This window comes from Rhinoderma darwinii, chromosome 2, assembly GCF_050947455.1.
Source record: "Rhinoderma darwinii isolate aRhiDar2 chromosome 2, aRhiDar2.hap1, whole genome shotgun sequence".
Classification (NCBI taxonomy): domain Eukaryota; kingdom Metazoa; phylum Chordata; class Amphibia; order Anura; family Rhinodermatidae; genus Rhinoderma; species Rhinoderma darwinii.
The window spans coordinates 40,658,812-40,674,111 of record NC_134688.1 but is presented as its reverse complement, the minus strand read 5'-3'; the positions used below and the strand labels follow the sequence as shown (position 1 = coordinate 40,674,111).

Below are 15,300 nucleotides of genomic sequence, written 5' to 3'. Positions count from 1 at the left end.
ACACGGAAATGAAATGTAAGGAAAACGCTGCGTTTTTTTTTACGTGTGCAAATCAAATTACAGCTGCTGTTTGATTATATGATCAGTTTTACAATTTCTTACTTTTCCACTGCAGAGTTTTATATAAAGTTTTGTGGTCCTATATTGATGGTTATTTTATGTTCTTACAGCTCAGAGAGAAGACTGACCAGGATTATTATACCCTGGATGATATGTTTGTCTCAAAAGCAGCAAAGAAGGAGCGGGAAAATGAGGAAGAAGAGCGAGACAGGCAACAAGCCATAGCCGAGCATCGGAGACTTGCCGCCAGGATGGAAAAATGTCCGTATTGCTTTGATAATGCTGAGCTTCCAAAGCATCTTATCATTGCTATAGGAGTGAAGGTGAGAGATGATGACGTTGATCTGATTGACGTTCGTAATGGGAAGACATATAATCACTCCTTGTGTCTTCCCGTTCCTCCTGGGTCCCTTCCCTGCTCTCCGCTTGTGTGATGTTCCTTGTTTGTCCTTGTCGGCCACATTGACTCAGTCTTCAGCAAGCATCGCTTCAGAACAGTGAGGAGCAGCTGAGCAATAATGCGGGCTTACGCCAAGGCCGTTACTGACATATGGTCAGGTGACTGTACCAGTTGACGCTGATTGAAGTGATGACGGAGGGCATAAATAGGGTAGAAGGCCAGGATGCAGTTGTTTGACCGTTAGTGTGCCTGACGTGTAGGTTAGGTGTATCAGAGAGACCTGTTATCCTATTTGACAGACATAATCTTTCACTCCAGTAGACCCTAAAGGGTGAGAAAATAGGTCTGTACCAGTGACTGCCTGTGGACCTGGTCCGGACTCTGTGAGTGACTCTGATATATAAGTGACCTACTGTTTTGTGATCCACCCCTTCTGAATAACTGGGACAAGTTTATAAAGAGTTAACATTATGTTTTGCATGTATTCATCACCTTGTTAGTGGAAGTTACTGTATATTGCAATTTCAGTTATTGTTAAGTGATCCCTAAAGAGACTGTCCCCAATCATGAAGAAATTGGACTAAAACTATATTTGGCCTAGGACCAATTCTCTTTTTTCTATGCAGAGAAATATGCACGTTCACGGCTGAGGGAAGTCAGGTTCTTTGAAAGTCAATGGCCTCCGTGACCCACAGGGGTGCGAAGCCTTTCCCCCAACTAATTGAACAGTGCAGCCCTTGCGCTAGGTGTATTGACAGGGCAGGCTGTGGTAAAAGGTAGCCTCTCGGAGACCCATAGCGGCACGGTAGGACAGCCTGCGAAGTAGACCGTCACTTTGGCACATCCAGCTTAGTGGGAACTGCTGCAGTGTCGAGATCCACACCCCGGCTTTAAGACAACTCTACTTGTTAATAAAGACACGTGTCGTACTGGGAAGCCCCTCTTACATGTATGGCGGGGAGATCTAGATTTGCTGTGGCCCATTGTATAGGAAAGCACTTCGCATTACTCTTTCCTAAACAGTGGAAGAAAAAAAAAAGGTATGCCTGTCCAGCCGATGGCAAGAGGACTTTTTTTTGGCATCCGCTGGGTCCATATGGCTCTATGGATACGTTCTACATATGCGCTGAACGTACAATCCAAACGTGTGAACAGAGCCTTAATAAATAAATAAGTGTGTGTGTGTGTGTGTGTGTGTGTGTGTGTGTATATTATATATATATATATATATATATATATATATATATTTTTTTTATTTCAGCTAATTTTGCGGTCGATAAATTTAGCAGAATGAAAGAAATTATGGCCTGGGAACTGAGCGAGGCTTCCATCCAGCACAAGACAATAGACAGGAATAGATGAGTCAGAGAAAAGACAGCATAATGTAATATATTCCTCTCCAGTATAAATATCAGCACACTTGGGTATTGTCTCAACACATTTTCCAAACAATCCCAGTTTGCTGGAGCTTACAACATGGATTTCTCTGTTTAGCATACAAAAACAATCTTGTCTCTAAGCAGGGGGCCGGCAGAGAGGAGATGTGGAAAGTGTGTTAATTTTGGACTAGTGTTTGGGGGAATGACCTTTTACTGGCCAGGATGATTGTTATAGAGCGGTTTTTGTAAACTGATGACATACAGATTATGTTAAAGCGCATCTGTCGCTGGGTTCTAGAGTACATGGTACAATAGGGTGACATTTCATGGCAAAGAGGTGGGGGGAATTTACCAAAACTATATGGAGACATTTACGCTTGATCCCTCAGGAGTTCACGTATTGCATGATCAAGTCAGATTGTAGACTACAATGTCCAGAGAAGCAAATAAACCGGTTACCCAGACCACTTGGGACAATCCCTTCTTGTTGGAGTTGTCCCTTGAAAAAAAAAAAAAATGATCATGTCCTGCTGTGGGGACTCCATCAGTCAGTTGTAATCTGTAAGGGAACTTGGTAGTAGGTGTTCAATTTTTCTACAGCTCCACCACAGGAGAAATAAAGCATTACACAGTTCTCATTTAAATCATTAGGCGCTACCTGTAATACTGGAAAGGTCCTTCAGAGCAAATGACTCTCTTTGTAGGTGCCTAAACAGGGATTCCTTTTTCTATTAGCCCAAAATTTGCTTTTTAGACATGCGTGCGTTATCGCGAAGAGAGTGTCCGTTGTGTGAAACTCACTGCATGTCCTATATTTTTGTGCACCTAGTCATCCATTGAAGTCTATGGGTGCGTGACAACCACAGACCGCACACCAACGACATCCATGTGCAGGTCGTTATTCACGCATCACTTACAAAGAAATGCAGAAAAATCAAAAGTGCTTGCATGGACATGAAAACGCATGCCATACACACAGCAATGTAGGAGAAACTCTGTGTTTTTTTTACGCGCGCAAATCGGACACGCTCGGCTACTCTCTAAGTCCAGCCCAGAAAGGAATCAAAATCTAGAACCGCCATAAGCTCTTAGGGAAGCAAACAATTTCCTGACTCCATACTGCAATCCTAATAAATCCCCATATCCGGAATCGCACACATAGCAGTAAGCATTTACCTTCTGATCGTAGACAGAATGAAGGTTACTATAAAACGCTGCCTGGCGGGTTTTCAGGGCCACTGCAGTAAATGTACCCCCTTTTTTTCATATTGCACCAATTGTAGTATGTACATGTACCTTACCAAAGGTGTATCTACTAGTCTTTGGTTCGTTACATAAAGACCTTTTGGGCTATTCATCTAGACCTCAATATGTAATAAAGTTTGTTGGTTTGTGTTTTGCCAACTACTACAGAAGTTGGGTTCGTATACCCTTTAAAGAGAGACTCCCATTTATAATAAATTAACTATAGTTTATTAACTTCAATATTAAGAAAAAATATTCTTTGAACTGTCCTTCTTTTGCAAAGATATATAAAGGTTACTTACATCACCACTGAGTTAAGCATCATGTGACAGGTCATCAACTGGGAAGCCCCATTGGTGCTGATCGGAGAACTCAAGCGGAAAATTCCACGCTGCATAGAGGTGTACCTTAGCGTTGCGGGTACAAGAGCTTCTAATCCGCATTGAGAGAGTCCCTAATTTATACTTCTGGCATATCATGCAACAGGGCAATAGCGTACGTATTGCTTATTTGATCCCACCCGATAACCTGGAGTGGCTGTCCCCAGACCTTGAGAGGATCAAAAGCAACGCTCAACTTGTTCGAAACAAATTATATAGCAATATTATACAAAAGAGTGACATTGAACATTTATAGAAATTAATTTAATCACAGCAGCATTATGGAACATTAACATTTGAACATATATAGCTAAATAATAATTCAGTAACAGCGGCATTATATAACCGTGACATTTGAACATATGTTTCCACCTGGATACAATATGGAGTCCATCAAGCATCAACCAATCACATTTCCGATATAGTTTGTTGAATAAGAATTAAAGGTTGGAGAAGGGAGTTAATGGGTCAATTCTCTACATAATCAGGTTTTGTCTGACACATGAGAGTAGTCCTATAGATATGGTAGCAGGTGTCATGAAGATCGTGCGCTGCTGTTGTCCTGCCTTCTCTTGATGTAATTAATTTGCCAGTTTAAGTCTGGTTAAATGTCAGTTTTATCCAGGATGTTAGTACGGAATAATTTAGACATCCATATCATGTCACCGGTCACACGTCTGTAGTATGTGCTGTATTGTAATTGTTATTTTGACAGGTGCGTTGCCACCATTGGAGCCGTCCGTGACCTCTGCTACAGACGCAGCGATGGTCTCAACGTTCCTTATAAAATAATTTAATCCTGCAGATACTTTGCACATTGTAACAGTCCTAGTTGCTGGTTGAATTATTTTTGCCTAATCCATGCAGCCAATTGATTACATTAAAATAATTCTGTTTGCAAGTCATTGTATTACGTGTTCCCAAACATGATCACTGGGTTGTTCTCTAGCACTTTTCCAAAACTAAAAATAGATCTCAGATTTTTTTTTTTTTGTCCTCCTGGTATCTTTTTAAAATCCTAAAGCAATGGTCTACAACCTGGAGCTCTCCAGGAGTTGCAAAACTATAACTCCCAGCATGCACTGACAGCCTGCAGCTATCCGGGCATGCTTGGTGTAGTAGTTTTGCAATAGCTGGAGAGCCTTGGTGGAGGAAGGAGTGCCCTTCTGTGTCCTGCCATTACAAATGGTCCAAGAACTAGAAGATAAGGAAATGAGAAGAGGAACCTTTGTTCTTGCTATGAGCAATTTTGTTTTCTGTAGATTTAGTAAATCTCCCCCATTATCCGAAAACAATTATGCTCACATTTGTGTAAATGGGTATGTCTCGTTTCATTTGATTCTCTTCTGGTACACTGTTCTGCAGGATGAGGGAGATCAGGTTGACATCTTGCCTGGGTGACCACCAGCTGAGTATATTAGCTTAAGATTCCAAAGTGGCCGCTAAAGCGGTTGTCCCGAGATCGACATTTATCTCCTATCCGCATGATAAATCTCCTCCATTGTGAGCGTTATGAAACATTATATAGCAAACAGCGATATTCTTTTAAGGGGTTGTCTTACAGACCACCCCATTTGAGAATGCAGTCCCCCTCAGCATTCAGAAATTGGCAAACACCCACACCTGTGTTGGGTGAATGTAGTATTACACAATGGCCATATAATACATTGCTGCGTCAAGTCTTCCTAAGAGGCAGTTAATCTATATAGCGACTCTCATTCTGGCTAATGGAGGGGGATCCTGAGCGGAAGAACCCCCTATGATGTCTATGTATCCTAACAGATCATATGAACAGAGGTTTGTCTATCCAAGGAAACCCCTTTAATACATTTTGTAAATGATTCTACTTGATATAATAAAAAAAAAAGCCAGATCACAAAACAACTAGAACTATATCATCTTATTAAAAAAATTATTTCCATTGAAAGTGAAAAGAGCCGTGCAGAAAGAGCGACTTCGCTGATTACTCTGGGTTATTGTCAAGGTGGAGAAGACAAGAGGGTCAGATCGCAGTTAATTTAGAGTATGAAGACACCAGGATGCGCGGATTGGTGTCAAGCAGGAGCACGTACAGCATGATTAAATGTATTAGAAGATGGAAAAAATGATAGACGGGAATCAAGCAGGAAAAAGTAGGAGATTCCTGTCAGAAACACTCGATGTGAGCAGTAAACCAGGAGACTCATTAAGACATTGCCACGCGTTTATGCCGTGCTATCTAAGCAACATTAATTTTTTACTAAGAAGTTTCCCATAAGTCCAAGCGGTTTCTTCTCGATAACCTTAAAATAGGAACATTGATTCCTGCTAGGTCCGTGACAAATCATTTGTCAAACACCTTTTACTGCTTTTTTATTTTTAAACTGGAGAAATTGAAGGTTTTGTACAAGGCAGTAAAGTCGAAGGAAGACGCTACGTTTTCCTTCTTTCCATCAGATTACAACAAGATTAGTTTGTAGCTACGAGCCGCGGAGTGAATCAGGTTAGCATGAAATTGCTGTGCAGTGAAATTCAGCACTAGCAACCTGGTATGGGGCATTGGGTACTGGCTTTGGCATCTGGAAGATGAAAACTGATAGTGTTCAAGGGCTTGTACATTATTGACTGTTGCCACAGCAGCACTACGATAGATAAAGAGTAGGGAAAATGTCCCCTTTCATAGTGCAGATCACAGCGTGTTGGGACTGGTCACATTTATTTGGTTGTCACGTGGAGCCCTTTGGTGAAAAGAATCAAATAAATCCTTGTGCTAAAATTATACAGACGATACGTCAGAATGGAATAAGAATTGATGAACCTATTGTTTTATTTTTCTTTTCTGAATTGGTCCACGTCTCTGTGCTGAAATATTTCATAATATATCTGTATAGCAGTCAGAACGCCAGATCCTCTGCTTTCTTTCACGTAGCCATCGAGTTAAATGATAATCTGGCTTCCTGCAGCCACCACCAGGGGGTGCTCACAAGTGGACTGAAGACGTGTTTTGAATTGAGCTCAATAGGGGCTGTACACTATTAAGAACCAGTTGATGCTAGGAAGTTCTCATAGGTTGCCGTCAATGCCTAGTTGATTATCATGACTTTTACATTAAAACTTTAATGCATATTACAGCACAGAATATTGGGCCTAAAATGAAATGGTAATAAAGTGGACATTCAATTTAAACACGTTGTTTTTCTCAGGATATATCTTTTATTACTTTTTTGTAGGTATATTTGTGTCTTCCTAACCACCTCTCGCTCACAGAGGGACATTGTCAGATCGTTCCTTTACAACACTACACTGCAGCCACATTGCTGGATGAAGACATATGGAATGAAATTCAGGTGATCTATTCTTCATCCTCACAAATCCCCTAAAATATGACCGACGGTCTATAAATGTGGGCCTCCTAAACTAGGGACCTACAATATAATTTTGTTATAAACCTCTCCCCCATGCTGTAAGCCACTCGTAATATATTGCCTCATCCAGGACCAGATTAAAGGGAGGGCAAACGGGGCATGTGTCCTGGGGGCCCCCAACATCTTTGGGTCCATAGGAGGCCTCCATCACCTACTCTTCCTGCCTTGCATATCTATCAAATTCATGGCCACCTCTCCTAAATGTGGGTACAATATGTTGTCAAGGAGGGCCTGGGTTTCAGAGGTGGCATATGGGAGGGGGTGCCCACCAAATATTTTGCCTATAGGCCTTTCCTTATCCTTAGTATTCCTGCCCTAGTATTTGCCCTACTACTCCCCATAGTAATTTCCATATTGTTCTATGTGTCCATCAACATTTGTCCCGAGCTGATTCCTAATACCCCTTGCGTTTTTTGTTTTGGGCCTCTCCACTAGATGGCGCCATTTATATTTATTTGATTCCTCCATTCTAGATTTTCCGTAAAACACTGGTCAGGATGTTTGCCGATAAAGGACTGGACTGCATCTTTCTTGAAACAAACATAAACTTGAAAAAGCGTTTCCATCTGGTCTATGAATGTATTCCTCTGCCAAAGGAAGTGGGAGATATGGCACCAATTTATTTCAAGGTTAGTAAACTGAGATTTTGGTAGGAAAGGGACTCTGGTGCTAGAAAAGATCCGTTTTAAATTACGGCAACTGTAATCCAGATCGTAGTGACAACAGGGTGAGTTGAAAACAAAGGGGACACTATATGCAAATGGGACCTGTAAGCCATCTTGACCAGTCCGAAGGGCAGAGATGAGCATATGTGATGCCAAAAGACTGATCCAAAGCAGGCTTTGCATCAAACACGCTGTCACATGAGACCCCCCCCCCAGGCGAGCCTGAGCAGCTAATAGGGATTGGAGGTTGGCTTAGACATTTTATGTATTTAGGAGTAAGTATTTATTTTTGCTAATTAAAAAAAAAATCATTAAAACTGTATTCCCATCTTAGACATTTATGGTATATGCCATAAATGTCTGATAAGTGCGGGTCCGCACTTATCTCCAGAACGGTGGCCCCCTGACTGCGCGTGGCTCTCCTGTCCCCCGTGGCTGTGCCTCTACATTTAATTCTTCGGGATTTACGGAAGCAGCCGATCATGATCTAGACCACAAGAACCCCATGCTCTGTGGATATGCTACAAAGTCTATGATGGGAATACCCCGATAAAATAAAAATAATAGTCCTCTTTGTAAACTCACACAGTCAAGCGGCTACATGATTGTGCCGTTCCATTTACTGCTTTTGATATTTTCCTGATCAGGATTAGTCTTATTATCTGTACCGTTCAGGGGGTGTATCTTACAGAAGGAGGTCTGATCACATGATCCGTAATGGTCCATTCAGGGGGTGTATCTTACAGAAGGAGGTCTGATCACATGATCCGTAATGGTCCATTCAGGGGGTGTATCTTACAGAGGTTGACTAATCACATGATCCGTAACGGTCCATTCAGGGGGTGTATCTTACAGAGGTGGACTGATCACATGATCTGTGACGTTTCATACTTCGGAAAGGGGAAGAGGGAACGTGATCAAAGTATAATACATCACAGATGAGGAAGTATACAGCAGTCACGTGATCTAAACTCGTAGTGACTTTTCTGGGACTTTTAGTGACGAATATTATATTAGTACGTTCCTTTTGTTGACCTATTAGGTTGATTGGTCGATATTTCTAAAATGTTGTATAGCCATAATAAAAATCAGTTCATCTGTGTTCGGTTCCGTTTTTACAAGATTCAAGATGGATCCTTTTGATTTATAATAGGTCAGTCTGGTTTAATTTTTTTTTACATTTTTTTTTTATATATACTGGGTGTAGAATAGTGAAGCAAACTAGACCAATCTTTTCATCAGGCAAAACACAACCGTGCCTTCAGTGTAAACAGAGCCTACGGGCTCATTCAGACAAGCGTAATACACGTCTGTGTGCTGTGCCTGGAAATAGACCCATTGATTTCAATGGGGCCATTCACACATGCGTGAGTTTTCACACAGCGAGTGGCCGTTGCATAAAACTCACTGCATTTCTTATATTGGTGCGTTTTAGTGCGCCTAGTCGCCTATTGATGTCTATGGCTGTGTGAAAACCACGGACATCACACGGACTTCATCCGTGTGCTGTCCGTGTTTCACGCAACAGTTACAAAGAAATGCAGAGAAATAAGTGCTTGCAGGGACGTGAAAAAGCGCACTGATGCCAATACGCAACGGACATGAAATGTGGTGAAAAGCTGCGTTTCTTTACTCGCGCAAATCGGACACGCTCATCTGAATGTAGCATTATTCCGAATCTGAAAATGTTTTTATTCTTTTCCATCGTTTTTTATTTTATGTATTCAAGAGCTCCCAAATTGTTTTTTTGTTTTTATTATGGGGGAAAAATAATAGTTTGAAAATATTCTGTTCTATTTCTGAATAATGAAACGTTCAGTCTTCAGCACAAAAAGTTCAACTTTCCCATCCAAAATTCCGGAGTAAATTGAAGTTTTGTAACGTAAAGATCACATCTTTTCAATCCGACAACAGCTCCGCGTATGGAAGCGTTTCCTGCACACCTAGTAAAAACTCATTATCCCAGATTTATGGGACTTATTGCAGACATAAATCATACCTCAATGTATTCAGCAGCAAAAGGTGAAGTACATTGCAAATAGAACTCGGAATAAGCAATTGTCACCGGGAGTCCAGGAACACATTCAGTGAAATGACACTGAGCCCCGGCAAGATTTCATTAGGCAAAAAGCAGCCGACATAACATTTACTCTTGACACTTGCCGGCCTTCCTGCCTGCTCTTTTGCTGCCGTGCTTGTTGTTTTATAGACTTCGTGAGAGATGATGGCATATGTTCCATTGTGTTTGGTAATATCAGCAGTACTTACCATTTTAAAGCACAACTCCAGTTATCATATTGCCTTACATGGATAACCTCTTGGGTGGGTGACAACGAGGATAACGCATGAGATTTATAGAACGGAAATGTATAAATAACTTATTTCCATGCTTTTAGTTACGTCCCATAAGGCCTCATTTCCATCTATAGTTTTCAAACAATTCCGTAGTAAGTGGAGCTAAGTTACAGCTTGACTGTGTGTGGCCTAAACTGTGGGGGGGGGGGGGTAGATAGATAGTTGAGCACAGTTAGTGTAAGGCGGAGTTCACACAAGCGTTGGTATACGTTTATATCTCTTCCGTCAGAGGAAGAGCGGATCGAAAGATTAAACGGAAAGTAACGGTTCCGTTAGAATTACCATTGATTTCAATGGTAATTCCTTTGTTTCAGTTGCTTTCCATTTGTTTCCGTGCACTTGTTTTCCATTTTTGTTTTTACGGAAACAAAAGTTCTGCAAACTGCAATTTTGCTTCCGTCAAAAAAATAACGGAAACCTAGCGAACGGAGACAAACGGAAAGAAACTGAAACAAAAGAATTACACCTGTCCATGAGATGTCTGGTATTGCAATTCAGCTTCATTAAAGGGAAGGTGTCATGATTTTTTTTTATTTTTTTTTATCATATTGCTTTTAGTTTGTTATTAACATAAATTATATTTATTTGTATTCTTGTGTTCTACTTTTTACTTTGTTCTTACTTTTACTTCTCTATGGGGGCTGCCATTTTTTTTCATCTTTGTATGTGTCGATTAACGACACATACAGAGATGGAATACGGCACATGCACCGCTCCCACACAGACTAAAACGAAGCTCGTTCTCAGAGCGAAATCTGGCGCCATTTTCATGTGGACCGGAAGCCGCTGCTGGACAGTAAGATGACGACTTCCGGCCGCGGCTTCCGGCCATATGTTCAAGGAAGCGAAGGTGCAAGGAATAGGAGCGGAGGCGGCAGGAGCAGGTAATTTATGTTCGTGTATGTGATGTGTGTACTATGTTCATGTTCTACTGTCTGATGAACCCTGTATCTAATCCTCCTACACTGTGCAGTCGCTCAGAAAATGGCGGCACATAGTGTAGGAGGTTTGAAGATTCAAACCCCTCCTTCTCCTGGCACTAGCCGGAATAAGGGAGGGGGGATTGTGTGAGGACACTACAGAGAGTGTCTCTACCCTAAATTTGCAGCATAAAGCAATGAGGTTGCTTTACCACATTGACCATTCTGCAATTTTGGGAACTGTTCCCTCTAGTGGCCAGCACATGGAAATGTTATAAATTAGAATCTAATTTATAATATTTCCTGACTTGTGAAAAAATGACAATAATAATTGTTTAACTAAAAAAAAAAAAGTTCTAGCGACACATTCCCTTTAAAGTGTATCGACTGACTGAAGGTCTGGCAAAAATCTTAGATTCAGAAGAGGAGTCCTGGTCACCTAGGTCACCACTTTGGTATAACCCGCTTCTGCTGCAGTTGAGGGGCCTCCCTAACCCTAGTGAATCGGCAACCCTGGGTGTATTGACCTTGGAGTATGCAGTAGTGGATGATAAAGTAGCTACTTTTGCACAACTTCGGTCCAAGCACCAGATCCCAACTCGTCTCAGGTTCTGCTTTTTCCAGCTTAGACATGCCCTTTGGTCCACGGATCCATAAACTCTCTCTGAATGAGGCACACCGTATTTCTCATGTGTTTCTGATACATCGGGTGTACAGAACGCCGGAATTTCTAACTAAAATTGGGGTCAGGGACTCCCCTGACTGTCCTAGGTGTGGTGGAGAACCTGGCACATTGATACACATGACGTGGCAAGGTGTGCGCCTGCGACAGTTCAGGTCTGAGGTAGTGGACACTATTTCTCCTGTATATCAGGTGTCCGTAGATTTCACTCCGTTTGTATGTGTCCTGGGGTACGTGGAGGATATTTCTATCTCTGAACATGTTAACCTGGCCGTTGCCCGTATGCTGTATGTGGCTAGGAAGCTTATTGCACAACATTGGCCGGATGACAAACCGCCTACGTTATCGGAATTCTGTAACAGTCACGTGGTTAACACGTATGGAAAGATATATTTACACAGCTAGAAATGTTAAGCATACCTTCGATAAAATATGGTCTCCATGGGTGGAAAGTAGGGGCCGGAGTTCATCATAGGGGGTTGCGGCTGAGTTGCAGTCTAGTATGAGGTAGGGGGGTGGATGATATACGCTGCTTAGAGGAATCTGGTCAGTCTTAGGGGGGACTATGTTCAATCCTATTTGCATATGTCATAGATATGTCAATGGTATTTTGTATGTTGGATACTGATCTTGGTGCTGAGTATTATGTATTCATGAACATGCCTACTCTGGAAGAAGGGGGGTGGGGGGTGTTATATATGTGTTGCGATACGGTATTGCAAATGTTGTGTTTTTGTTGAAAATAAAAAATTACTTGATTCAAAAACAAAAAGACATGCCCTTTGGTCGCAGTTGTCAGGATATAACATTAGACTCTCTACGTCCCTGGTGGAGGATTGGGTGATGCATGAGACGTTGGTTAAGCCATTATCCACACTTTATGGCCAATTGTTAACTGTATCTTCTAATAAAAAACTTGATAGAGCCTTGGTTCGTTGGTCTCAGACTCTTTCCTCTGTGTCTACAGACGATCATAAGGAAATGCTTACCGCTTTAACAGGTCACTTGATATCCACGACTTATTCAATTGAAATTTTTCAACCAAATTTCTTACACCCCTTCCAAATTATTTAGAATGAGATGTATGCTTAAAGTAGGGCTCCCTCTTACGCTTGATCCCAGAACGTGTCTTTTTTTTATTCTTGGTAGAGGAACTTATACCTACTGTTGCTGTTAGATCTCTCATGACACTCCTCTTGTTCTATGCTAAAAAGAATATCATTCTGAATTGGAAGCATCCGAAGGTTCCTACATTGTCAGCCTGGATTGCGTTGGTTAACTCTACCTTGCCACTCTTTAAGCTCACTTATGAAGCACGTGGGTGCCCTGATACATTTCTGAAAGTGTGGAGCTCTTGGATAGCCAACCCTTATACTAGCCCATAGTTTGCTATTGTTCATGTCGCTTGGATCTGGAATTGGCTGACGTCTCTCGGCGGTCCCCCGTTTTTCCGTTTATGACTGGTCCTCCCCCGCTCTTATCTCACATTTTCTTCTGATAAGGAAAGGCTGTTTGTGTAGTTTTTGTTTTCTATTATTTATACTTACTGATATGTGACGTAATATATCCGTATGTTTTTGTTAAAAATTGACCTTGTACACTTGGCACAGATGTGCTGTTTATAACATTGTTTTATACTTCTTCATTTTGTACCGTTGTCTTATATGAAGGCTTAATAAAGCTACCTTTAAAAAAAAAAAAAAGGAGTGTATCGGCTGAGCTGCAATACCACACACAACATGTGGACAAATGTGGCACTGTTTTTGGAAGAAAGCAGCCATGTTTTTCTAATCCTGTTCAACCCCTTTAAAGCCATTTATATTACTCAGGGCATTAGCTGAGTGGAGTGCAGAGAAGGAGTCCGGAGGCTCTGCAGTAACCAAGCGCCACTTTTCCTGCCATAATAATCAGGTTATTATGTGTTTATTTTCGATTTTGCTGAACTCCGCTCCAGAAGTGGCAGACACTAGCTTCAATGATGTTCTCCTACACTCAGGAGCACTGCTTCCCAGTCCACAATTCTGTCCCTGCTTCTAATGCACTAGCAGCGGGTCTTGATCACTTTCCTGCATGAGCTTTCTGTATTTTCCCAGCATCAATACTGTGATCAATCATCGACTCCACCATGACATATGTGAAGTGGCACCTGTTTGTCCGCAGGCAGCCCCCTCTCCCCCACGCACTACTCTGTAATATTATCCCTTGGTGAGAAGCTCCAGCGACTTTCATGTCTCATAGCCATCCTGTTTTTTCAGTGAGTGCAGAGATTCTGAACAGTTGCAGAAGAAGCGACTGAGAAGTAAAGAAAGAAGCATTTTTATTTAATAAGATATATTACAAAGTTTATTGTCTGCGCATGCACTGATGATTTGTGAGGGAAAACTTAATGATTGGTAGAGTACTCTTTAATTATGTCCCATGATGTACTAAATTCAACTACTATTTTTGAAAAAAAGAAAATTATGGCAGGAGCTCATATGACCTAGCATTTTGGCACCTGTGTAGGGATAGATATAGCGGACGCGTTCCCTGTTGGAGACTACAGCCACTAAGCTGTTACAATGTAGAAACCATACTGCAACAGTGAGTGCAGGGAGCACCAAGCTTTTTTAATGCGCCGTTAGGGGCACCATACAAATACTCTTGTTTTATGTTGTTTTTTTTTCATTTTTGACTGCCATTTTCTTAAGTCAATAAGTTTTTGACCGAAATCTCTGTTTTTGGCACAGAAAGCAATTATGGAATCTGATGAGGAATGGTCCATGAATAAGAAACTAATAGACCTTTCTACAAAGGATGTTCGACGATCTGTAAGTAGTTTGTTGGTTTTATTAACCCTTTATGTCTAACTAAATCTTGGCACATTTTATAATGATTTATGGAAAGTACCTCTATAATGTATGTACAAGGGCTTTATGGTCTATATTATGTCATGTGCATATATTTCTCCCCTTCCCATATACTTCTTCCCAGATATGTACATTGCTGGATCTTCCCTTCCATCATCCACAGTCCTCTGCAACCTCTTCTCTGAGTGCAAATGGGCGCCCTTAGCTGTTGGGGCCCATAGCAGCTGCTATACCGGCTACCCTGGTAGTTGTTCCAAGAGCTTTGACCTTAGACACATGATGGGAAACCAAACTCCTGCAGGGAATAGTGATTTATCTTGGCAGAACAGCTGAGACTGAGTGGGTACCACATACAAATGTAGCACTCGCCAACAGTACAAGCGACTAAGGCCTCATGCACATGAATGTAAAAATTCCCGTAATTACGGGCCCATAGACTTCTATTGGCCACGGGTACCTCCCCGTATGCTTACGGGAAGGTGCCCATGCCGTTGAAAAATATGGAACATGTCCTATTTCAGGCCATAATAATGGCACGGGCAGGCCCATAGAAATCTATGGGGCTCCCGTAATTACGGGTGGCTACGTGTGTGCACCCGTAATTACGGGAGCGTTGCTAGGCGACGTCGGGGGATAGTCACTGTCCAGGGCGCTGAAAGAGTTAATTGATCGGCAGTAACTATTTCAGCACCCGGGACAGTGACTACCGCTGGAGTTAATAATATTAAAAGTTAACTTACCTGCTTCCTCCAGTCCAGCCTCCCGGGATGACGTTTCATCCCATGTGACCGCTGCAGCCAAACACAGGCTACAGCAGTCACGTGGACTGCCGCGTCATCCAGGGAGGTCGGACTGGATGTCAAAAGAGGGACGCTTCACCAAGACAACGGTACGTATGAACTTCTTTTACTTACAATCGCTGTGGAAACTCTGCCCGAAAGGGCTGACCCTTCTCACTTTC

The 15,300-nt window shown here is 41.9% G+C and overlaps 1 protein-coding gene across 2 annotated transcripts in view; it reads left to right on the top strand.

Moving 5' to 3' along the window:
• Window positions 1–15,300, top strand: part of CWF19L2 (CWF19 like cell cycle control factor 2) — a 128,320-nt gene that overhangs the window by 98,142 nt on the left and 14,878 nt on the right. For both annotated transcript variants that reach the window (XM_075851586.1, XM_075851585.1), the window contains 4 exons: window positions 171–383; window positions 6,674–6,790; window positions 7,342–7,497; window positions 14,220–14,300. In XM_075851586.1, the coding sequence (XP_075707701.1) occupies window positions 171–383; window positions 6,674–6,790; window positions 7,342–7,497; window positions 14,220–14,300 (567 nt within the window). The remainder of the gene's footprint in view (window positions 1–170; window positions 384–6,673; window positions 6,791–7,341; window positions 7,498–14,219; window positions 14,301–15,300) is intronic.